Source organism: Aegilops tauschii, chromosome 7, assembly GCF_002575655.3.
Source record: "Aegilops tauschii subsp. strangulata cultivar AL8/78 chromosome 7, Aet v6.0, whole genome shotgun sequence".
Taxonomy (NCBI): domain Eukaryota; kingdom Viridiplantae; phylum Streptophyta; class Magnoliopsida; order Poales; family Poaceae; genus Aegilops; species Aegilops tauschii.
The window spans coordinates 245,483,769-245,506,989 of NC_053041.3; the positions used below are offsets into that span (position 1 = coordinate 245,483,769).

Consider the following 23,221-nt stretch of genomic DNA (forward strand, 5'->3'; position numbering starts at 1 on the left):
TATGTATCTAGACCGAGACTTAGAGTCATCTAGATTAGTGTCAAAACTTGTATCGACGTAACCCTTTACGACGAACCTTTTGTCACTTCCATAATCGAGAAACATATCCTTATTCCACTAAGGATAATTTTGACCGTTGTCCAGTGATCTACTCCTAGATCACTATTGTACTCCCTTGCCAAAATCAGTGTAGGGTATACAATAGATCTGGTACACAGCATGGCATACTTTATAGAACCTATGGCCAAGGCATAGGGAAATGACTTTCATTCTCTTTCTATCTTCTGCCGTGGTCGGGCTTTGAGTCTTACTCAATTTCACACCTTGTAACACAGGCAAGAACTCTTTCTTTGACTGTTCTATTTTGAACTACTTCAAAATCTTGTTAAGGTATGTACTCATTGAAAAACTTATCAAGCGTCTTCATCTATCTCTATAGATCTTGATGCTCAATATGTAAGCAGCTTCACCGAGGTCTTTCTTTGAAAAACTCCTTTCAAACACTCCTTTATGCTTTGCAGAATAATTCTACATTATTTCCGATCAACAATATGTCATTCACATATACTTATCAGAAATGCTGTAGTGCTCCCACTCACTTTCTTATAAATACAGGCTTCACCGCAAGTCTGTATAAAACTATATCCTTTGATCAACTTATCAAAGTGTATATTCCAACTCCGAGATGCTTGCACCAGTCCATAGATGGATCGCTGAAGCTTGCATATTTTGTTAGCATCTTTAGGATTGACAAAACCTCCTGGTTGCATCATATACAACTCTTCTTTAATAAATCCATTAAGAAATGCAGTTTTGTTTATCCATTTGCCATATTTTATAAAATGCGGCAATTGCTAACATGATTCAGACAGACTTAAGCATAGATACGAGTGAGAAACTCTCATCGTAGTCAACATCTTGAACTTGTCGAAAACCTTTTTGCGACAATTCTAGCTTTGTAGATAGTGATACTACTATCAGCGTCCGTCTTCCTCTTGACGATCCATTTATTCTCAATTGCTTGCCGATCATCGGGCAAGTCAACCAAAGTCCACACTTTGTTCTCATACATGGATCTCATCTCAGATTTCATGGCCTCAAGCCATTTTGCGGAATCTGGGCTCACCATCGCTTCTTCATAGTTCGTAGGTTTGTCATGGTCTAGTAACATAACCTCCAGAACAGGATTACCGCACCACTCTGGTGCGGATCTTACTCTGGTTGACCTACAAGGTTTAGTAACAACTTGATCTGAAGTTTCATGATCATCATCATTAACTTCCTCACTCATTGGTATAGACGTCACAGGAACCGTTTCTTGTGATGAACTACTTTCCAATAAGGGAGCAGGTACAGTTACCTCATCAAGTTCTACTTTCCTCCCACTCACTTCTTTCGAGAGAAACTCCTTCTCTAGAAAGGATCCATACTAAGCAACGAATGTCTTGCCTTCGGATCTGTGATAGAAGGTGTACCCAACTGTCTCCTTTGGGTATCCTATGAAGACACATTTCTCCGATTTGGGTTTGAGCTTATCAGGATGAAACTTTTCACATAAGCATCGCAACCCCAAACTTTAAGAAACGACAACTTTGGTTTCTTGCCAAACCACAGTTCATAAGGCGTCGTCTCAACGGATTTTGATGGTGCCCTATTTAACGTGAATGCAGCTGTCTCTAATGCATAACCTCAAAACGATAGTGGTAGATCGGTAAGAGACATCATATATTGCACCATATCTAATAAAGTACGATTACGACGTTCGGACACACCATTACGCTGTGGTGTTCCAGGTGGCGTGAGTAGTGAAACTATTTCACATTGTTTTAACTGAAGGCCAAACTCGTAACTCAAATACTCTTCTCTACGATCAGATCGTAGAAACTTTTATTTTTCTTGTTACGATGATTTTCCACTTCACTCTGAAATTATATGAACTTTTCAAATGTTTCAGACTTATGTTTTTATTAAGTAGATATACCCATATCTGCTCAAATCATCTGTGAAGGTGAGAAAATAACGATATCCGCCACGAGCCTCAACATTCATCGGACCACATACATCTGTATGTATGATTTCCAACAAATATGTTGCTCTCTCCATAGTTCCGGAGAACGGTGTTTTAGTCATCTTGCCCATGAGGCACGGTTCGCAAGTACCAAGTGATTCATAATCAAGTGGTTCCAAAAGTCCATCAGTATGGAGTTTCTTCATGCGCTTTACACCGATATGACCTAAACGGCAGTGCCACAAATAAGTTGCACTATCATTATCAACTCTGCATCTTTTGGCTTCAATATTATGAATATGTGTATCACTACGATCGAGATCCAACAAACCATTTTCGTTGGTGTGTATGACCATAGAAGGTTTTTATTCATGTAAACAGAACAACAATTGTTCTCTAACTTAAATGAATAACCGTATTGCAATAAACATGATCAAATCATATTCATGCTCAACGCAAACACCAAATAACACTTATTTAGTTTCAACACTAATCCCGAAAGTACAGGGAGTGTGCGATGATGATCATATCAATCTTGGAACTACTTCCAACACACATCGTCACCTCGCCTTTTACTAGTCTCTGTTTATTCTGCAACTCCCGTTTCGAGTTACTACTCTTAGCAACTGGACCAGTATCAAAATACCGAGGGGTTGCTACAAACACTAGTAAAGTACACATCAATAACATGTATATCCAATATACCTTTGTTCACTTTGCCATCCTTCTTATCCACCAAATAGTTGGGGTAGTTCCGCTTCCAGTGACCAATCCCTTTGCAGTAGAAGCACTTAGTCTCAGGCTTAGGTACAGTCTTGGGTTTTTTCACTTGAGTAGCAACTTGCTTGCCGTTCTTTTGAAGTTCCCCTTCTATCCCTTTGCCCTTTTCTTGAAACTAGTGGTCTTGTCAACCATCAACACTTGATGTTTTTCTTGATTTCTACCTTCGTCGATTTCAGCATCACGAAGAGCTCGGGAATTACTTTCGTCATCCCTTGCATACTATAGTTCATCACGAAGTTCTACTAACTTGGTGATGGTGACTAGAGAATTCTGTCAATCACTATTTTATCTGGAAGATTAATTCCCACTTGATTCAAGCGATTGTAGTATCCAGACAATCTGAGCACATGCTCACTAGTTGAGCGATTCTCCTCCATCTTTTAGCTATAGAACTTGTTGGAGACTTCATATCTCTCAACTCGGGTATTTGCTTGAAATATTAACTTCAACTCCTGGAACATCTCATATGGTCCATGACGTTCAAAACGTCTTTGAAGTCCCGATTCTAAGCCGTTAAGCATGGTGCACTAAACTATCAAGTAGTCATCATATTGAGCTAGCCAAACGTTCATAACGTCTGCATCACTCTTGCAATAGGTCTGTCACCTAGCGATGCATCAAGGGCATAATTTTTCTGTGCAACAATGAGGATAATCCTCAGATCACAGATCCAATCCGCATCTTTGCTACTAACATTTTTCAACATAATTTTCTCTAGGAACATATCAAAAATAAACACAAGGAAGCAACAACGCGAGCTATTGGTCTACAACATAATTTGTAAAAAACTATTAGGACTAAGTTCATGATAAATTTAAGTTCAATTAATCATATTACTTAAGAACTCCCACTTAGATAGACATCGCTCTAATCCTCTAAGTGATCACGTGATCCATATCAACTAAACTATGTCCGATCATCACGTGAGATGGAGTAGTTTCAATGGTGAACATCACTATGTTGATCATATCTACTATATGATTCACGCTCGACCTTTCGGTCTCCGTGTTCCGAGGCCATATCTGTTATATGCTAGGCTCGTCAAGTTTAACCTGAGTATTCCGCGTGTGCAACTGTTTTGCACCCGTTGTATTTGAACATAGAGCCTATCACACTCGATCATCACGTGGTGTCTCAGCACGAAGAACTTTCGCAACGGTGCATACTCAGGGAGAACACTTATACTTTGATAATTTAGTGAAGGATCATCTTATAATGCTACGGTCAAACAAAGCAAGATAAGATGCATAAAGGATTAACATCACATGCAATCAATATAAGTAATATGATATGGCCATCATCATCTTGTGCTTGTGATCTCCATCTCCGAAGCACCGTGCTTGTGATCTCCATCTCCGAAGCACCGTCATGATCACCATCGTCACCGGCGCGACACCTTGATCTCCATCGTAGCCTCGTTGTCGTCTCGTCAATCTTATGCTTCTACGACTATCGCTACCGCTTAGTGATAAAGTAAAACTATTACATGGCGATTGCATTGCATACAATAAAACGACAACCATATGGCTCCTGCCAGTTGCCGATAACTCGGTTACAAAACATGATCATCTCATACAACACATTATATCACATCATGTCTTGACCATATCACATCACAACATGCCCTACGAAAACAAGTTAGACGCCCTCTATTTTGTTGTTGCATGTTTTACGTGGCTGCTACGGGCTTAGCAAGAACCGTTCTTACCTACGCATCAAAACCACAACGATAGTTTGTCAAGTTGGTGCTGTTTTAACCTTCGCAAGGACCGGGCGTAGCCACACTCGGTTCAACTAAAGTGAGAGAGACAGACACCCGCCAGTCACCTTTAAGCAACGAGTGCTCCGAACGGTGAAACCAGTCTCGCGTAAGCGTACGCGTAATGTCGGTCCGGGCCGCTTCATCTCACAATACCGCTGAACCAAAGTATGACATGCTGGTAAGCAGTATGACTTATATCGCCCACAACTCACTTGTGTTCTACTCGTGCATAGCATCAACGCATAAAACCAGGCTCTGATACCACTGTTGGGGAACGTAGTAATTTCAAAAAAATTCCTACGCACACGCAAGATCATGGTGATGCATAGCAACGAGAGGGGAGAGTGTTGTCCACGTACCCTCGTAGACCGATAGCGGAAGCGTTATCACAACGCGGTTGATGTAGTCGTACGTCTTCACGATCCGACCGATCAAGTACCGAACGTACGGCACCTCCGAGTTCTACACACGTTCAGCTCGATGACGTCCCTCGAACTCCGATCCAGCCGAGTGTTGAGGGAGAGTTTCGTCAGCACGACGGCGTGGTGACGATGATGATGTTCCACCGACGCAGGGCTTCGCCTAGGCTCCGCAACGGTATTATCGAGGTGTAATATGGTGGAGGGGGGCACCGCACACGGCTAAGAGATCTCAAGGATCATGTTGTGTCTCTGGGGTGCCCCCCTGCCCCCGTATATAAAGGAGCAAGGGGGAGGCAGCCGGCCAAGGGGAGAGGCGCGCCATAGGGGGGAGTCCTACTCTCCTTTCCTTGTGGGAGTAGGAGAAGGGAAGGGGGAAGGAGAAAGAAGGAAGGGTGCGCCCCCCTTCCCTAGTCCAATTCGGACCGGACCATGGGGAGGGGTGCGGCCACCTTTTGAGGCCTTTCTCTCCTTTCCCGTATGGCCCATTAAGGCCCAATACGAATTCCCGTAACTCTCCGGTACTCCGAAAAATACCCGAATCACTCGGAACCTTTCCCAAGTCCGAATATAGTCGTCCAATATATCGATTTTTACATCTCGACCATTTCGAGACTCCTCGTCATATCCCCGATCTCATCCGGGACTCCGAACTCCTTCGGTACATCAAAACTCAATAAAACTGTCATCGTAACGTTAAGCGTGCGGACCCTACGGGTTCGAGAACTATGTAGACATGACCGAGACACGTCTCCGGTCAATAACCAATAGCGGGACCTGGATGCCCATATTGGCTCCCACATATTCTACGAAGATCTTTATCGGTCAGACCGCATAACAACATACGTTGTTCCCTTTGTCACCGGTATGTTACTTGCCCGAGATTTGATCGTCGGTATCTCGATACCTAGTTCAATCTCGTTACCGGCAAGTCTCTTTACTCGTTCCGTAACACATCATCCCGCAACTAACTCATTAGTCACAATGCTTGCAAGGCTTATAGTGATGTGCATTACCGAGTGGGCCCAGAGATACCTCTCCGACAATTGGAGTGACAAATCCTAATCTCGAAATACGCCAACCCAACAAGTACCTTTGGAGACACCTGTAGAGCACCTTTATAATCACCCATTTACGTTGTGACGTTTGGTAGCACACAAAATGTTCCTCCGGTAAACGGGAGTTGCATAATCTCATAGTCATAGGAACATGTATAAGTCATGAAGAAAGCAATAGCAACATACTAAACGATCGAGTGCTAAGCTAACGGAATGGGTCAAGTCAATCACGTCATTCTCCTAATGAGGTGATCTCGTTAATCAAATGACAACTTATGTCTATGGCTAGGAAACATAACCATCTTTGATTAATGAGCTAGTCAAGTAGAGGCATACTAGTGACACTCTGTTTGTCTATGTATTCACACATGTATTATGTTTCCGGTTAATACAATTCTAGCATGAATAATAAACATTTATCATAATATAAGGAAATATATAATACTTTATTATTGCCTCTAGGGCATATTTCCTTCATGAGCACCCGGCGCCTCACGCCCTGTGCTCCTCTCGCGGAAGCGCGAGTTGAAGCACGCCTCCACATGGTGCCCGAACGCCTCCCTCGCGACGCTGGCCAGGTCTGAGGCCCTCCAGAGAAGAGCCCCTGAGCCCAGCCTGAGAGGTGCGCCGGGCGCGCCTTCCTATGCGAGAGGGGATGGCGCCCCATCGATGGGCGCGGGGCCTAAGGCACGGTAATCGGACGCCCCATCCTCCTGAGATCCTCGGTGGAGCAACTGCTTCTTCTTGGGGATGACCTCAGGGGGTAAGACTGCGCCTTCGTCATCCAGGTTCTCGACCGCCGCAGCCTGGTAAGCGCGCTCGAGGGAGCACACTGCATCCTTTTCGTCGCAGGCGACCGTGATGATGCCTCCGCTCCCTGGCATCTTGAGGACATTGTAGCCGTGGTGAGTCAGGGCCATGAACTTGGCCAGGGCTGGATATCCAAGGATGGCGAGGCGAATGTGGGCGACGTCAAAGTCGATGAGCTCAATGTGATAGTTGTCGCGCTTGCCGGAGGTGACAGAGAGGCGGATCTGCCCTATGGGGACGGTGGAGCCGTCGGTCACTCCCGAGAAGGGCTTGGTAGGCTGAAGCTGGTCGTACGGCACCTGGAGCGTGTCGAACGTCTCGACGGAGAGGACATTAAGCCCCGCACCGCCATCGATGAGTGTCTTGGTAACGAGGACGTTGCTGATAGTGGGCGAGCAGAGCATTGGGAGCGCGCCGGCAGTGGCCGCGCACTTGAGCTGGTCAGTAGAGTCGAAGGTGATGGCGTACTTGGACCACCTGAGCGGACGCGACGCCTCGAGCTTGGGGAGGGCCGTAGAGGGGGAGCCTGGTCTTGGCGCTCGCGCACCGCCGCCTCGGGCAGCACGCGGTTTTGACGTGACGGTGCTGGGAGCGCATGCGCCTCTCCTTGGGGCCGATGCGCCACTTGGCACCTTTCTTCGTCGTGCGCCGGCGCCCTGCGCGGCGGGTCGCGCCGAGGGGCCTCACGCCTTGGCTCGAGGACAACATCTTGCCTGGGAGGTGGAGGAGGCGCACCGTGGGCCACGTCGCCCGCAAGAGGCAGCGGGGGAGGCAGCGAGCGAGACGGTGCAGGGGCCTCTCCAGCGGCGCTGACAAGCTCGGCGATGCGGTCCAGCCAGTCCTCGTAGAGGTCATCGGTTTGGTGATAGCGCAGAAGCTCGCGTGCCATGAGCAATGCAGCCTGCGCGTTCGCCGGCCCGCCACGAGGATGGGAAGACGAAGCAGCCGCCGGAGTCAGCGATGGAGTGGCGGTGCGTCCATCACGCCGCACAGAAGGTTGCAGCGACGAAGCCTGCTGCTCATGGCCGCGGGGTCGGTGGCAGCGTTTGCCGCAGGCGATGGGGAATGACGGGGGGCGCCGTCGCCCGCAGGTGCTGTCTGGGCGACGCGGGCGGCGAGGGGCGCTCAGCGCGAACTCGACGAGCGTCAGCCATGAGAACAACAGAACGGTGGCGAATCAACCGGCGGGAGAGAGGCTCCGACGCGCCCCTACCTGGCGCGCCATCTGTCGAATTCAAGGCTCCGCGGACCCAAGAAAGATTCGAACTCTGGGGTGCGTGCGAAGAACTCGATCTCCCCAACCTACCAACTCGTCGCTCTCTCAGCCTAACTCGATGAACGGGAAAGGAAAGAGACACGACAGTTTACCCAGGTTCGGACCACCTTGCGGTGTAAAACCCTACTCCTGCTTTGTGGTGGATTAGCCTCGCGGTGGGCTGAGGATGAACTAGTACCGAGAAAGAACTATCTCAGGAGGTCTGTTCTTGTGTTGGAGTGAGCTGGTGGGGTTTCGGATTGGATCTCTCCCTCCTATGGTGGTGGCTAAGCTATATGTATAGTGGCCTTGGTCCTCTTTCCCCAAAATGAAGGCGGGAAGGGATCCCACAACAGCCAAGTTTGAAGGAAGATAAATAGTATATCTTATCCTAACGAAAGGTGGTCTTCGCCTGCAAAGCTTCTGGTCGTGACGTCGTGGTGGGCTCAGCGATGACCTCCGTCCCGCCCTCCTGGCAGTCTTGGTCTTGTAGCACAGGAATTGGAACTTTTGGCTGATTCCTCGGGACTCCGCGCCTGCGCTTGCCTCTGTAGCACCAAAGAGGAAACCTGCAATACTGCGCCCGCTTGGCCTTGGTCGTCATGGCTTGCGTCACCTTAACCTCATGAGATGAGCACCTGCATAGGAATCTCCGCTCCTCAGGAGCCAACCTAGGGAGGCCGCTCCCTCTGGAGGTCTTGACGCCGTCCGCCTCGCAAGGCTTGGCCTCCCGTGAGGGACTTGCTTTGTCGATGCTGAAGATAGGTCGTACCAGGCCGTTGATGAAGCCACGTCATGGACCGCAGGCAGGCAAGTCTGGATACCCTGGTTCCCATAACTCCGACAGCGACAACCCAACAATCAGAGACTAGCTAGGGATAGAGAGGATGGGAACAAGAGACGGAGTAGTGTGGCGTATAACGGAAAAGTGGAAAAAAAATCATTACGTGCCTGATTTTGTACATGGACGTGAATATATAAGTGAACAGAGCAGTAGTATACATCCCATTGTAGGTGTGTATGTTTTCAGAAATTTTTTGAACTTGAAACTATGATTTTATAATTTTCAAATTCCAGTCTCCATGGAGCCTGAGATCCAAAAGCAATTTCCGCTCCAAGATGCCTAAGTTCCACAACAGGAGCCAGTGTTATGTTTCTTCTTAGGGAGTGCCTAGAACTCATTTAGATGAGATATAATTTGGTCTCATTCACCTTGAAAACGAAAACAAAAACAACCCACGTCAGCACACACGCATCTTATAGCATCACATCCAATGGCTATAAAAGGTGAATGAGACCAAACTATATCTCATCTAGATGAGTTCTAGCAAAACTGTTCTTCTTACGTGATTCACTTCTATGCTGGTCGTATTAAATTATATACAGTTCTAGCATGGTTACATAAGCTTGTCACAACTCACAATGTCACTTGTCCATGTCTTGCACCAATTCCTCCGATGATGGAAGATAGAATCAATTCATTCTTCTTGTCTGCTTGTTGGAAGTAATGTTAATCCTCTCATCTCGCAGCATGTTCATGCTGGGAGCCAGCAGTCTTGTGTACCGGTCAAAATAAAGAAGCTGCTTCATGAGAAGAGCGAATTCCCTAGGAAATTTCAGCCCATATGACTCGCTAACCCTTACCTGGAGATGCAACAACTAAAAAGTTAGCTTAGTTTATTTTGTTCTCCAAGAACAATATATCCTGCTCAGGATTCAAATCTGCAACTAGATACTCAATTAGTATTAAACAACATTTGCCTCTCAGAATGGCATCTTTTATCCGGCTTAAAGAGGACATTAATAAAAGGATAGAACAATATATTTCAGAAAGCCAAAAGGAAGGAGCCCATACCTACCTTAGCAGTTTTTTTTCGAGAAACCGCCAGGAGCGCTGCCTTTTCATATTAAACGAATAGAAGGGTTTTGTACAGAAATGTGATGAGATTGTGAAGGGACTCATCAGGACCCCCAAAACATGAGGAAAAGCACGTGAGTCTAACCGATACCCTCACTTGCCCTTGCGTGGCCAAATGCCATGTGACGCTGCTTTATGCCCTTGAAGACCAGCGCGGCGACCACCCGGAGGGTTAGGCGGATCCCATTATAAGTGTGATGGTTCTTTCCTTCCAGATGTTTCAAATCGTGTAGAGAGGTCTCCCACTGCGGCGCCTCTTAAACTCTTTCGGTGCAGCTTCAATCATGGTCTCCACCAATCCGAGACCCCCTGAGTTGTGCCCTGCACGGTAGTAGCCTGGATGATCTCACCATTCCAAGCTTGAACGTTGCTCCAGACAGCCTGGGAAAAGGGGCAGTCTTTGCAGAGATGCACGGCAGTCTCAGGGGCACGCGGACATAGCTTGCAGATCGGGTCGTGCGGCCACCCACGGATGGCAAGCATGTCGGCAATGAGGATTCTACCCTGAAGAACGAGACAGGAGAAGAACTTGCATTTTGGCTCAGCATGCGCCCACCAGATCTTCGTGCACAGGAACTTGGGGTGAGGTCCGTGGAATTGAACAGCATAGGCGGAGGCCGGAGAGTAGACGCCACTGGAAGTCCATTTCCAGGAGATGATATCATCCCCATCAGGGTCAAGGTTCGTGCAAGCCAACAAAGTCCAAAGGTTGACAAATTCGTATAGCTGGGACAGGGTGTGCATGCGTGCTACGGCTCGAATCCAGTTATCATCCTGAAGCCCCTTCATAACTGACCTTTGCTTCCTAGTGGCGCTTCTGTACAGCTCGGGGGCGTAAGACTTGAGCAGACCTTTGCCCCTCCAGTTGTCATGCCAGAACAGTCTTTGCGCCATTTCCAATTGTGATAGTGGCCGATGCCTATAAAAATCCATGCCTGAATCATCACATTGCAAGGTGGAGCGCACCCACAGCCGCTCGGGATTGGTCCAAACTCATGGTCTCGCGACCAACTCATAAGATCTCGCGACCAACTCATGGTTCTGGCACATGGATAGCAAGCTTCCACGCACCCCTGTCCATGGCTAGTTCTTTGGTGATACTCCAGTCCTTCATATCTCTCGTTACGGGCTCCTCCCATGTCAAATTCGGTCTACCCAACCTCTCTTGTGTCACGCCCTACTCCCCTGCTGTCTCCACAGTGGAGAAGGTGGACAGCAAGGCACCGCTGGTGCGCCTACCAGAGAAGAACGAAAGGGGCCATAGTCAGTGAGGGAAGACTAGTCTTCGTATAGGCGGGTGTGTATGGCAAGTGGGGCCTAGGCCACCGAGAGTGTTATAAATGTGTGTGCTGCCAGAGGCCAAGTCAGCGATTGTAATTGAATCTTTTGAACTCTTTCTCTCTCGTTCAACAAGTTCATCCCCTCTCCTCAACGTCTTCCCCGATCCCCTCCTTCCTCTCTGATCCCCCCCCCCCCCCCACCTCCCCTGGTCCGATCCGACGAGGGTCGTGACATCTTGACATTAGCCGCACGCTTTAGCTGTCCGCTATGCACTAGAGCTTCTAGAGGCCTGCGCTGAATATGCCCAAACCATCTCAGCCGATGTTGGGCAAGCTTCTTTTCAATTGGTGCTACCCCAACTCTATCTCGTATATCATCATTCCGGACTCGATCCTTCCTCGTGTGGCCAAACACATGCGCATCTCCGCCATACCTAACTGTTGAACATGTCGTCTTTTAGTCGGCCAACACTCAGCGCCATAAAACATAGCGGGTCGAACCGCCGTCCTATAGAACTTGCCTTTCAGCTTTTGTGGCACTCTCTTGTCACAGAAAATGCCAGAAGCTTGGCGCCACTTCATCCATCCGGCTTTGATTCGATGGTTCACATTTTCATCAGTACCCCCATCCATCTGCAGCATTAACCCCAAATATCGAAAGGTGTCCTTCTGACCACCTGCCCATCAAGGCTAACCTCTTCCTCGCGCCTAGTAGTACTGAAACTGCAACTCTGGGTTTCATCTCCATAAAAGTGGTTGAGTCTTTACGTTGACTCGCCAAGCCTATCACAACCCTCCTCCTTTACCCGGGCTTGGGACCGGTTATGTTGAGACTGTTAGAGTTATAATATAAGTCATGTATACCCCTTTGTATTTATCCCGTAGTATAAGGGGTTTCCTGCATATGTACCACACCTGTACATGTATATATATCGGCCTATGGCCTCATGGGAATACAAGTTGCTTATTCCTAACATGGTATTAGGGCTAGGTCAATTTTTTGCACGCCGCAACTCGTGCTATTGATCCGTCCTGATCGAGTCGGCCGCCGCTGCTCCCGCTCGAAGTCACCCCTCCTGCTCGAAGTCGTCGTCGACCGCGGTTGCTCCCGCTCGAAGCTCCCTCCCCGCCGACGCTCCCTCCCGCTCCCGCGGAGTCGGCCGCCGCTGCTCCCGCTCGAAGTCGCCGTCCTCCCGCTCGAAGTCGTCGTCGACTGCGGCTGCTCCCGCCCGAAGCTCCCTCCCGCTCGAAGTAGGCCGCCGCCGCAGCTCTCCCCGTGCTCGGCCACCGTGACCTGCGGGCCTTCGTGCTCTCCCTCGCGCGCCCCCGTACCAGGCCCCGCGGCCGCTGTTCGCGCGTGGTCTCCCGTGGTCTTCCGCTTGCTGTTCGGTGGTTCCTCTGATTCCGGGTCTCTTCAAAAAAAAATGTCTGCTGCATCGGGCTATGTTTCTGTCCCTCGCTGTCCGGTGATCTTTGATGGTACTAACTACACCGAGTTCGCTGGCTTCATGCGCATTCACATGCGTGGCATCCGTCTCTGGGGTGTTCTTTCTGGCGAGGTCTGCTGTCCGCCACGTCCGGTTCCTCCGGTGGCCCCTACTCTGCCGACTCCACTGGTTCTTCCTACGGATGCTAATCAGGCCGCCAAGGATGCGGCTAAGATTGCTGATGAGGCTGCTGATCGTGCCTATGATGAGCGGGCTTTGGCTTATGAGGAGGCTCTTCAGACGTATCATGGTGCTTTGTCTGTTTACACTCGGTGGCTTGATGATGATGCTCGTGCTGCAGCTGTTCTCACTGCTAGTGTTCTGCCTCAGTTTGCTTCTGAGTTTCTGGATCTTCCTACTGTCTTCCAGATGTGGACCTGTCTTCGTCAGCGCTATGAGCCCTCTGGTGATGCCTTATATCTTTCTGTGGTTCGTCAGGAGCATGCTCTTCAGCAGGGTGACTCTACTGTTGATGACTTTTATGCACAGAGTTCTGCTATCTGGCGCCAGCTTGATTCTCTCCGCAGTGCTGGTTGTCGTACTTGCCCCTGCTGCCAGGCTGTCCAGGCCGATTTGGAGTTTCATCGCGTCTATGAGTTCCTGTCTCGGCTCCGTAAGGAGTTTGAGCCCCGGCGTGCTCAGTTGTTTGCTCGTGGCCGTATTTCTCTCATGGAGGCGCTTTCAGAGATTCGTGCTGAGGAGACTCGCCTACGTGGTGCTGGTTTGCTGGAGGTTCCCTCTGTGCTCGCTACTCGGGTTTCTTCCACTCCACCTGCTGCACCGCCCCATTCTCGCTCGAGTGCTCCGCCGCTCTTGCCCACTCCTTCTGGAGGCTCAGGTCGGCCCCGTTCACATTGTGACTACTGCAACAATGATGGTCATATTGAGTCCCAGTGCTACACAAAGCGGAAACACCTGCGCAAGGCGCGATCATCCTCCTCAGGGACTTCGTCATCTCCCTCGCCAGCTTCATCCATTGCTTTGACCGAGCAGGATATTCTGAGACTTAAGCGTCTGCTCGCGGCTTCAGGTTCTTCCTCGACGGGTACTGCTGGTTCTGTGACTGATGCTTCCCGCACTGAGCACCCGCCCTCTACACAGTCAGGTACATCCCCATGGGTTCTGGATTCTGGAGCTTCTTTTCATATGTCTTCTCATTCTTCCGCTTTGTCTTCTCTTCGCTCGCTGGATTCTCCTGTTCATGTCTTCACTGCTGATGGTACTCCACTTTCTGTTGCTAGTAGAGGCCATCTTTCTACTCCTTATTCTGTTCCTGATGTTGCTCATGTTCCTCGACTTACTATGAATCTGTTTTCTGCCGGTCAACTTACTGACTCTGGTTGTCGTGTCATCCTTGATGTTGACTCTTGTTCTGTCCAGGATCGTCGCACGCACACTCTGGTTGGGGCTGGCCCTCGCCGCCGTGATTCTCAGGGTCTTTGGGAGTTAGACTGGCTTCATGTTCCTTCCGCTGCCACCACCATCGCCAGTTCCTCCGCTGCTGTCGCTTCTGTTACTGGTTCCTTCAAGCAGTGGCATCATCGACTTGGTCATCTGTGTGGTTCTCGATTATCGTCTTTAGTTCGTCGAGGTCTTCTGGGGTCTGTCTCAGGAGATGTCTCTTTAGAGTGTCAGGGTTGTCGTCTTGGCAAGCAGATTCAGCTACCATATTCTCATAGTGAGTCAGTGTCTCAGCGTCCTTTCGATTTAGTCCATTCTGATGTATGGGGTCCGGCTCCTTTCACTTCGAAAGGTGGTCATAAATACTATATTATTTTCATCGATGATTTTTCTCGTTACACATGGCTTTATTTCATGACTTCACGTAGTGAGGTGTTGTCTATTTATAAGCGTTTTGCTGCCATGGTTCATACTCAGTTCTCTTCACCCATTCGTGTTTTTCGTGCTGACTCCGCTGGTGAGTATATCTCTAAGATGTTGCGTGGTGTCCTTGCTGAGCAGGGTACTCTTGCCCAGTTCTCTTGTCCTGGTGCTCATGCTCAGAATGGTGTGTCTGAGCGCAAGCATCGTCACCTTCTTGAGACGGCTCGTGCTATGATGATCGCCGCCTCTCTTCCGCCTCATTTTTGGGCCGAGGCTATCTCCACTTCTGTCTATCTCATCAACCTTCAGCCATCTGCTGCTTTGCAGGGTGGTGTTCCTTTTGAGCGTCTGTTTGATCGCTCTCCCGATTATTCGATGCTTCGCTTGTTTGGTTGTGTTTGCTATGTTCTTCTTGCCCCTCGCGAACGCACCAAACTGACCGCTCAGTCTGTTGAGTGTGTCTTCTTAGGCTACAGTGATGAGCATAAGGGCTATCGTTGTTGGGATCCTGTCGATCGTCGGATGCGTATCTCTCGAGATGTGACTTTTGATGAGTCTCGTCCTTTTTATCCACGACCATCTTCCTCGGTCTTTTCAGTGAAGGATATCTCTTTTCTCACTTTTCCTGACTCCCCTATCACTCCCGTCGCGCCTGTGCCTATTCGTCCCACTCCCTCTGCTTCTCCACCCCTCGTCGATTCACTGCCACCATCTTCCCCGGTCTCCTCACCTAGCATGTCACCGGATTCTACACCTTCATCTCCGGTGACTTCTTCGTCGCCACCCCCTGATTCTACCTTGGTGATTCCTCCTTCTCTTGTTCCATCTCTTCCGCAGCATTACACTCGTCGTTCACGACCTGTGGATGCTTCCTTGGATGAGTCGTCCTCTTCCTCTCAGCCTACTTATGGCCTGCGTGCTCGTCCTCGTCCGCCTATTGATCGCTTTGGCTTTCCCACCGCTGGTGCTGCTGTTCTTGAGCCGACTTCTTACCGTCAGGCTGTTGTTCATCCTGAATGGCAGTTTGCGATGGCGGAGGAGATTGCTGCTCTTGAACGCACTGGTACCTGGGATCTTGTTTCTCTTCCTCCCGGAGTCCGTCCCATCACTTGTAAGTGGGTCTACAAGGTTAAGACTCGCTCCGATGGTTCTCTTGAGCGTCACAAAGCTCGTCTCGTGGCTCGTGGTTTTCAGCAGGAGCATGGTCGTGATTATGACGAGACTTTTGCTCCTGTGGCCCATATGACCACTATTCGTACACTTCTTGCCGTTGCCTCTGCACGCCACTGGTCTATATCTCAGCTTGATGTTAAGAATGCCTTTCTTAATGGTGAGCTGCGTGAGGAGGTGTACATGCAGCCACCACCTGGGTATTCTGTTCCTGATGGCATGGTGTGTCGTCTTCATCGCTCTCTCTATGGCCTTAAGCAAGCCCCTCGCGCCTGGTTTGAGCATTTTGCTTCTGTGGTCACTACTGCTGGTTTTTCAGCAAGTGCTCATGATCCCGCATTGTTTATTCACCTTTCTCCTCGTGGCCGGACTCTTCTTCTCTATGTTGATGATATGGTCATCACTGGGGATGACCCCGAGTATATTGCCTTTGTAAAGGCCCGTCTTAGTGAGCAGTTTCTTATGTCTGATCTTGGACCTCTTCGCTATTTTCTTGGGATTGAAGTCTCTTCTACCTCTGATGGCTTTTTTATATCCCAGGAAAAGTATATCCAGGATCTCCTTGCTCGTGCTGCTCTTTCTGACGAGCGCACTGTTGAGACTCCTATGGAGCTCAATGTTCACCTCCGTGCTACTGATGGTGATCCTCTCCTGACCCGACGCGTTATCGTCATCTCGTTGGCAGTCTTGTCTATCTAGCTGTCACTCGTCCGGACATCTCTTATCCGATTCATATTCTGAGTCAGTTTGTTTCTGCTCCCACATCGGTTCATTATAGTCATCTCCTTCGTGTTCTCCGATATCTTCGGGGCACGATCTCTCACCGTCTCTTCTTTCCTAGCTCCAGTTCTTTACAGCTTCAGGCCTATGCGGATGCTACGTGGGCTAGTGCTCCTTCTGATCGCCGTTCGCTTTCTGCTTACTGTGTTTTTCTTGGTGGTTCTCTCATTGCCTGGAAGACGAAGAAACAGATTGCAGTTTCCCGTTCGAGTGCTGAGGCTGAGTTGCGAGCTATGGCTCTTTTGACGGCAGAGGTGACTTGGTTACGGTGGTTACTTCAGGACTTTGGTGTTTCTGTCACTACACCGACTATGCTCTTATCTGACAGTACAGGTGTTATTAGCATTGCGCGCGATCCTGTGAAGCATGAGCTCACCAAGCATATTGGTGTTGATGCTTTCTATGTGCGCGTTGCTGTGCAGGATCAGGTTGTTGCTCTTCAGTATGTGCCTTCCGAGTTACAGTTGGCGGATTTCCTGACGAAGGCCCAGACTAGAGCACAACATGGCTTTTATCTCTCCAAACTCAGTGTTGTTCCTCCACCATGAGTTTGAGGGGGGGTGTTAGAGTTATAATATAAGTCATGTATACCCCTTTGTATTTATCCCGTAGTATAAGGGGTTTCCTGCATATGTACCACACCTGTACATGTATATATATCGGCCTATGGCCTCATGGGAATACAAGTTGCTTATTCCTAACAGAGACAACATAGACGGAGTTCTCAGCCTCAGCACCCGATCAAATTTCTCCTGACCAGCAAAGCCAAGGCGGCCAAGCGATTTCGAGCGACAGGTCGTGGGCTAGTTGACCAACCCACCCGACGTGCTGTCGATGTCATCGTGCCAGTTGAAATTGCGCCCGATCTTGTTGAGCTCGTGGTTTGGACTCAACAGTTTGGAGTGCGAAACAGAGGATCTTAACCCATTGTGAACTGCAGTCCTAAAGGTAAGAATACGCCTACTGACCGAGTTTAAAAAAAAATAGAACAAGAATACATATACAGATCTGCATATCTCCCTAACTATTGACTATAGCGGAAAATGTCTGACAATAAGGAATACTAGCAGCGGGAGGAATGGCATTTCATAAAACTATACTTGAACATTTTGTTCGTAGTTCTACATTGTGTTCTCTAGATAGGATCAGAAAATCAAGAAGCTCACCAGATCAAGAAACAGTGCATTCATCTGCCTCTCGTCTACAACAACATTAGCAGATACAGCTGTAGCATCAGAACTTCTTGCAGCTGCCACTATAATTTCAGTGTCCAGCTCCTGCTTCACAAAAAAAAAATGCATGGGTATTGTGCACCATAAAATAAACTAGTACAGTGGGATGTCAAGTACTTAAGAAATACTACAAGGCTAGCCACATTAGTTGCTTCACATAAGCTACCTAAATCCAAATTGAGCTGCCACAAGCATTCAGGCCAGGTCTGCTCTGGCATCGAGTTTTATACTTTTGGACTTCGGCAGGATGTTTCTTCATTAAAGCACACCATCCACAATCAATAAGGCTGATCAAGCCTTTCGAATATCAAATCAAGTATCCTTCTGTTGGTGATAAAAGGAAGTATCCTTGTGCCCTTCAGTAGACATTACCTGTAACGATGAGAATATCTTTTGCAAGTCCTTTGCAAAGGAGTCAACATCTATATCATTCCCTGTAGCACCCATTTCGGAAAGGGCTGATGCCATAGCATTGTAATCCTCAGTTGCGAAAGAAGCCAAAAAGATCTCCATAGCAGCCCAAGTCCTTGGGGATATTCGACCAACAATTCCTGTTAAGTATATTAACTAATATTATTATACTTTGTCGACAAGATGTTATGGCTAAATGCTAACGAGTAAGTAAAGACTCTTATCATAAATTCCAATGAGAACATAATGCCCGCAAAATGGCAATAGTAAGATCACTGTAGGAGGAACTTAAGTCTTAAACATACCAAAATCAATAAATCCAACACGTCCATCACGAAGCAACCATAGGTTTCCTGCATGCACATCCGCATGGAAGGATTCACATGAGATCAAGCTTCCAAACCTACACATTAAGTGGATCTATCAATATGCTTATACCAAGATTTGACTACTACCACATAATTATCCAAATCAATTGTTATACCAGAAGATAAACCGAGGCAGCTGGTGGAAGTGAAACATACCAGACATTGAGCGCAGTGACTAAAGTCAACTCAGGATCAGGAACAAGAGACCTTATAGAATCAAGATCGGTGAGTGGAACACCATACAATCTTTCCATAGTTAAGACACGCTTTGTGCTACAGTGGTGATATACAAATGGAGATTTGGCCTGCCTATCAAATCCCATTGCTTCGATGTATCTCTGGAAAGCCTCCATATTTACAGCCTCCTTTCTAAAATCAACTTCCTCAAGCATTGATTCCTTTATGTCCTTGATGATAGCTACCTAAGAAAAGAATATATAGAGCATCCTTTTTTTTGCAGTGCATCTCAGAATTGAGTAATATATACTTCCAGTTTGCATTATCTAACTCAACGGCATCACAAAATGTTGACCTCCAAAAATACAGGAACATGTCTAAGATGTTTTCACAAAGCTATCTGTTATTTTGACATGCTTGAACCACAAAATACTATGGTGTGTGAGTTATTTGCAGAATCAAATTCTTTCTGGACACAAATTTACTGTAACTTTCTCGGAAAAAAATAACTCATTGTAATGTTCTGATTAATGGCAGTACTCTGGATTTGTTGATGTAACGTGTATTGTTTGATATACCTAAATGCAATCACTCTATCGCAGTGACTAATTCACTCTCGTACCAATCTACATCATTGTATCTTGGCTCGGCCTTTTCAAAACAAAACGAGCATATGCTCATAGGAGCAAGTTTGTTCATTGGCAAGTTTTGCAAGCTGCATAATCAAACCAAAAACCAAATAAATATGGTACACAGGAAGCCGTAAAAAGGACATAAACTTCAGTTTTAGTGGAATTTGGTCTCTTGTGATCCAAGAACCACTTGGTTGAACGGTCATTTTGTATAAAAATAAGGTTTACCCCTCATTAAAAAAAAACAGACTGCATGCTTGTTATTTTAAAACAGAGAGAATTCAAGTTTACCAACATATTTTTATGCTACAAGAAAGTCAAGGATGTCGACGTATATGGAACTATGATTAAGAGATCTCTTACCAGTGATGTCCTCTCTAATTCAGGGCTTAGAAACTCCAAAACACGTGCAACAAGATAGATAAAATTCAGATCGGCAACCAAAGTATCTTCAATTCCAGGTTTCAGGACTTTAATTACCACATCCTTCTGAGAGCTCTTCAACCTAGCCCCATGAACCTGGATGATAATAAAGATACCTCAATACTTTGATGCTAGACTGAAGAAGGCAATTGAGATGCTCCCAACAGAAACCTGTGCTATTGAAGCAGATGCTATTGGCACGGGATCAATGTACTCATAAACACTATCCAATGGCCGCTGCAACTCCTCATGCAATATCGACTCGATCTCGCTATAAGGAACAGGTGGTGCTCGGTCAAAACAGTTCTGGAATTCTTCAACATATTCTGCAGGAAAGAAAGTTGGTGCAGACGCTATGAACTGCACAATCACTCAGTCAGTTGACTATGCAGGCCAAGTAATCAGACACAAGCATATGATTATGAACAGAACAAATACTTAGTAGGCACCCTCTCCGCACCTGCCCCAAAACACCGCCCCCAAAAAGGTCATGTGCTCTCAAATTTTCCATATGGTACCCTTCGAAACTCTAACCATCATTAGAAATTTAGATGGATGGCGTGTGAATATGAATTCTTAGTTGTACAACTTAGGCCCTATTTGGTGGGCTTCCATAGTGGCTTCCCATGAAAAAAGCTGAAACCAACAAAACACCCTTTTTCTGAGACCCGCTTCAGCCGAATTTCTTTTCTGACGCATAGGTATACATTTGAAGACATGCTATTAATTCTGGTGTAAACCTTATCTCTTGATGGTAGTATAAAGTATGAACATGCCCTTACCTGACCTAGCTTTATATAAGTTGCACCCATGCGTTCAAAAAGCCTTCTGAGATAAAGAGGGGAAAGCAAACCAAGCCGCATCTGAGCTGGAATTCCTTCTGACGTGTTAGCTGTCTGCATTTGATTGACAACACGGTAATATAAAAAAGTCTGCTGAAACAACCAAGACCACTAATAGCTGTACCAGTTAAAACTGAAAATTGTGCAAAACCAACCCAAAGCAAACAGCACCATCTTCTATAAAGAGTAGGCCTCAATACAACAATATCTTATACTCTTCCTTACAAGTTACACCTAACCCAACTCAACCCACCAGTACTTCAGCAGTTTGATGTTAAACCTATCAATGCCCTCTGTGACCCTTTGGGGGTCCTCAATATGCCTGCATACGCCTGTGCAAGCACATATGTGGGGCATGCACATGCAGAGATATTTCGTCCACTGGCTTGAATGTCAACTTGAGATGACACAGTAGACTCGACCTAAATTTTACATAGTCCAAGCAATTCATTTCGAAATCAAAACCTGCACTCAACAACCTAATACTGGTGACTGCCATTTGTTTCCAGTTCAATTTAATGTATGTAATATGGTAGAGACCCGAAAGGACAACATAAGCAGAGACAGACATGGAACTATGCTCACAGATAAGTAGAGTAACTCTTGTCAGAACAAGAGTTTCATAAATTATAATTAGTTCTTTTACAAAAAAAATTATAAGTCGGTATAGAGCAAGTAATTCATGAAAGGTTTTCAATTGATTTGGGCTATCATCAATGGTTAGTAAGTTTGATCCACAATAAGCTATTCACATGAACAAAAGAAAACATCGGAGAAAACTGGAATGTACAATGAGTATGTAATATGGTATTATTATTTTGCAACTGATTTTAGCAACAGGAATGGCATTGTGACTAGAATAAACTACAAAGGATTGAATGAATCCATGCATGCTCATCTTTCTTAGTGTTATTATCAGTTATGCTTGTATGATCAGTTACATGCCACCAAATGCATCAGAAAACAAACTATATTAATGAGTCTACACTGCGTGGGTTGTCTCCCTTTTTAAATGTACGAAGAGCATTTATATTTTCATTCATACCAAGATTTACAGAAATAACAGAAGAAGAATAAAACGAGTAACAACCTTCGAGAAGTCGTTTAGCCACTCCCCACCAACCCCAAGGAGAGCTTGGATCCCTTGCGCCATCCTAAAGGCACCTCGAGGCCCTGTGCTAATCGACGTCTGGAGAAGATCCTCGACTAATTTCGGCAATTCGCCAGCTCTATCTGCAATTGGGCGAAAATTGGAAACCTCTAAGGTAAGTTTTTCAGACAATAGCAAACTGAACTCCACACATTCAACCCATGTCCATGTATTACTCCATCACCAAATTGCCCTTAGTACCCCTTATCCACCTCAAACATAGTCACCAACATCACACCAAAACTACAACCATCCCCAGAGCCACACAACATATCTATGTCCATTTTCGTATCACTCGTATGGAAAATACCTAGCCATTTCTGCATGGAATGAAATATTCAGAGTCACAGACGCCGCGATTAGTAATCATTAAATTACCTTGGAGTCGACTGGAGAAGTCTTGTGACTGGGAGGAGTAGCGCGCGAAAACCCTAACCCCGACCCGAACCCGGACCCGTCGTCTCCAATCCCGTCCTGCCCCGAGCGCGCCCACCCTCAGCGAACCTCCCCCACCGGCTGGAACCTGCCACAGGCCAATAAACCCCCGAATTGGTTAGAGACGGACTACGCTACGCAACAGAACCCAAAACTCAATTGCGAAGGGGGGGATGGGGGGCGAGAGGTTGGGCAGCCGACCTGAGGGAGTCGGTGGTGGTGGAGGAGGAGAGGGGAGCGAGAAGCGGCGCCCCTAGCGGCGGCCGTCGCTGCCATCAGTGGATGGGTGGGTCGCCGGCGAGGGGGACGAAGCACACAGGCGTACGCGCGTGAGGTGTGAAGTGTGATGAAGCGTGGGGCACGGCGCGCGTTTGCTGGCTTTCAACGGGGTGTATGGGAGAAGGGTGAGATACGTGTAGCTGGTAGGTTCTTTAGCTCAAAAAAAATGATAGGTTCTTTTTTTTTCCCCGGGAAAATTGATAGGTTCTTTTGCGGGTCTGCTAGCCGGAGCATCTACATCTGGACCTCTCACACCCATCTCATACATCCGGGTGGGCCGCTTGGTCACTGTCCGGTCACGGTTTTTTGACCCAGACGGGCCTCTCAAACGGCCCTCAAACGCTCGGACTGACCGGCACCCCCATATCCAGCCCAAATATGGGGCGTCCGGGCACGCCAGCCACGTCGGACCCGACAGCCCGACCCCACCCCAAATTGCACCAAATCCACCAAACTCTTCCTCCTCCCGCCGTTCTCCAACCATTCCCATGCCCGGACCCTCGTCGGACTCCACCCTTGCTCCCAATCCTCACCTCTAGTCCCGATCCACCACCGGAGATGTCGTCCAACCTGACCCATACCGCCGCGACAGAGACAGTCCGCCTCGTCCTCGTCGGCGGTGACTTGCAAGGCGGAGAACGTCGCCCGCAAGTTGCGGCGATGTCGACAGCAAGAGAGAGAGGCGGCGGGGGCGCAGGAAGATTCAGACGTGGTGGAG

The 23,221-nt window shown here is 47.6% G+C and overlaps 2 protein-coding genes across 6 annotated transcripts in view; one reads left to right on the forward strand and one right to left on the reverse strand.

Moving 5' to 3' along the window:
• Window positions 1-22,680, reverse strand: part of LOC109780700 (uncharacterized aarF domain-containing protein kinase At5g05200, chloroplastic) — a 40,060-nt gene extending 17,380 nt beyond the window's left edge. Inside the window, exons 1-12 of one of the 5 annotated variants that reach the window (XR_012188342.1) lie at window positions 22,426-22,680; window positions 22,168-22,312; window positions 21,730-21,872; window positions 20,580-20,693; window positions 19,969-20,157; window positions 19,738-19,893; window positions 18,722-18,987; window positions 18,503-18,600; window positions 18,159-18,337; window positions 17,721-17,831; window positions 9,442-9,739; window positions 9,020-9,266 (exon numbers count right to left, since the gene is read on the reverse strand). Coding sequence is in view for 1 of the 5 variants with exons in the window: in XM_040396431.3 (XP_040252365.1) it covers window positions 9,569-9,739; window positions 17,721-17,831; window positions 18,159-18,337; window positions 18,503-18,600; window positions 18,722-18,987; window positions 19,738-19,893; window positions 19,969-20,157; window positions 20,580-20,693; window positions 21,730-21,872; window positions 22,168-22,312; window positions 22,426-22,500 (1,647 nt within the window). In the remaining 4 variants the exon portion in view is untranslated. Of the gene's footprint in view, window positions 1-9,019; window positions 9,308-9,336; window positions 9,740-17,720; window positions 17,832-18,158; window positions 18,338-18,502; window positions 18,601-18,721; window positions 18,988-19,737; window positions 19,894-19,968; window positions 20,158-20,579; window positions 20,694-21,729; window positions 21,873-22,167; window positions 22,313-22,425 lie in introns of those variants that run through there. The other 4 variants (XR_005763334.3, XR_005763333.3, XR_012188343.1 and 1 more) reach the window with 4 other exon arrangements.
• Window positions 11,093-14,339, forward strand: LOC123495044 (uncharacterized). Its single transcript, XM_045231707.2, has 3 exons — window positions 11,093-11,280; window positions 12,279-13,885; window positions 14,161-14,339. Exons 1-3 carry the CDS (start codon window positions 11,093-11,095, stop codon window positions 14,205-14,207), a joined length of 1,842 nt encoding a protein of 613 aa, XP_045087642.2. The 3' UTR covers window positions 14,208-14,339.
• Window positions 22,681-23,221: the final 541 nt, after the last annotated feature.

Excerpts from the sequence above, each read along its gene's own strand:
- LOC123495044 (XM_045231707.2), top strand. The coding sequence starts at position 11,093 with ATGGCTAGTTCTTTGGTGATACTCCAGTCCTTCATATCTCTCGTTACG. Across the intron at positions 11,281-12,278 it reads AACGAAAGGGGCCATAGTCA|GGCTAGGTCAATTTTTTGCA; the intron begins GTGAGGGAAGAC and ends ACATGGTATTAG. Across the intron at positions 13,886-14,160 it reads CCCGCCCTCTACACAGTCAG|GATCGTCGCACGCACACTCT; the intron begins GTACATCCCCAT and ends TGTTCTGTCCAG.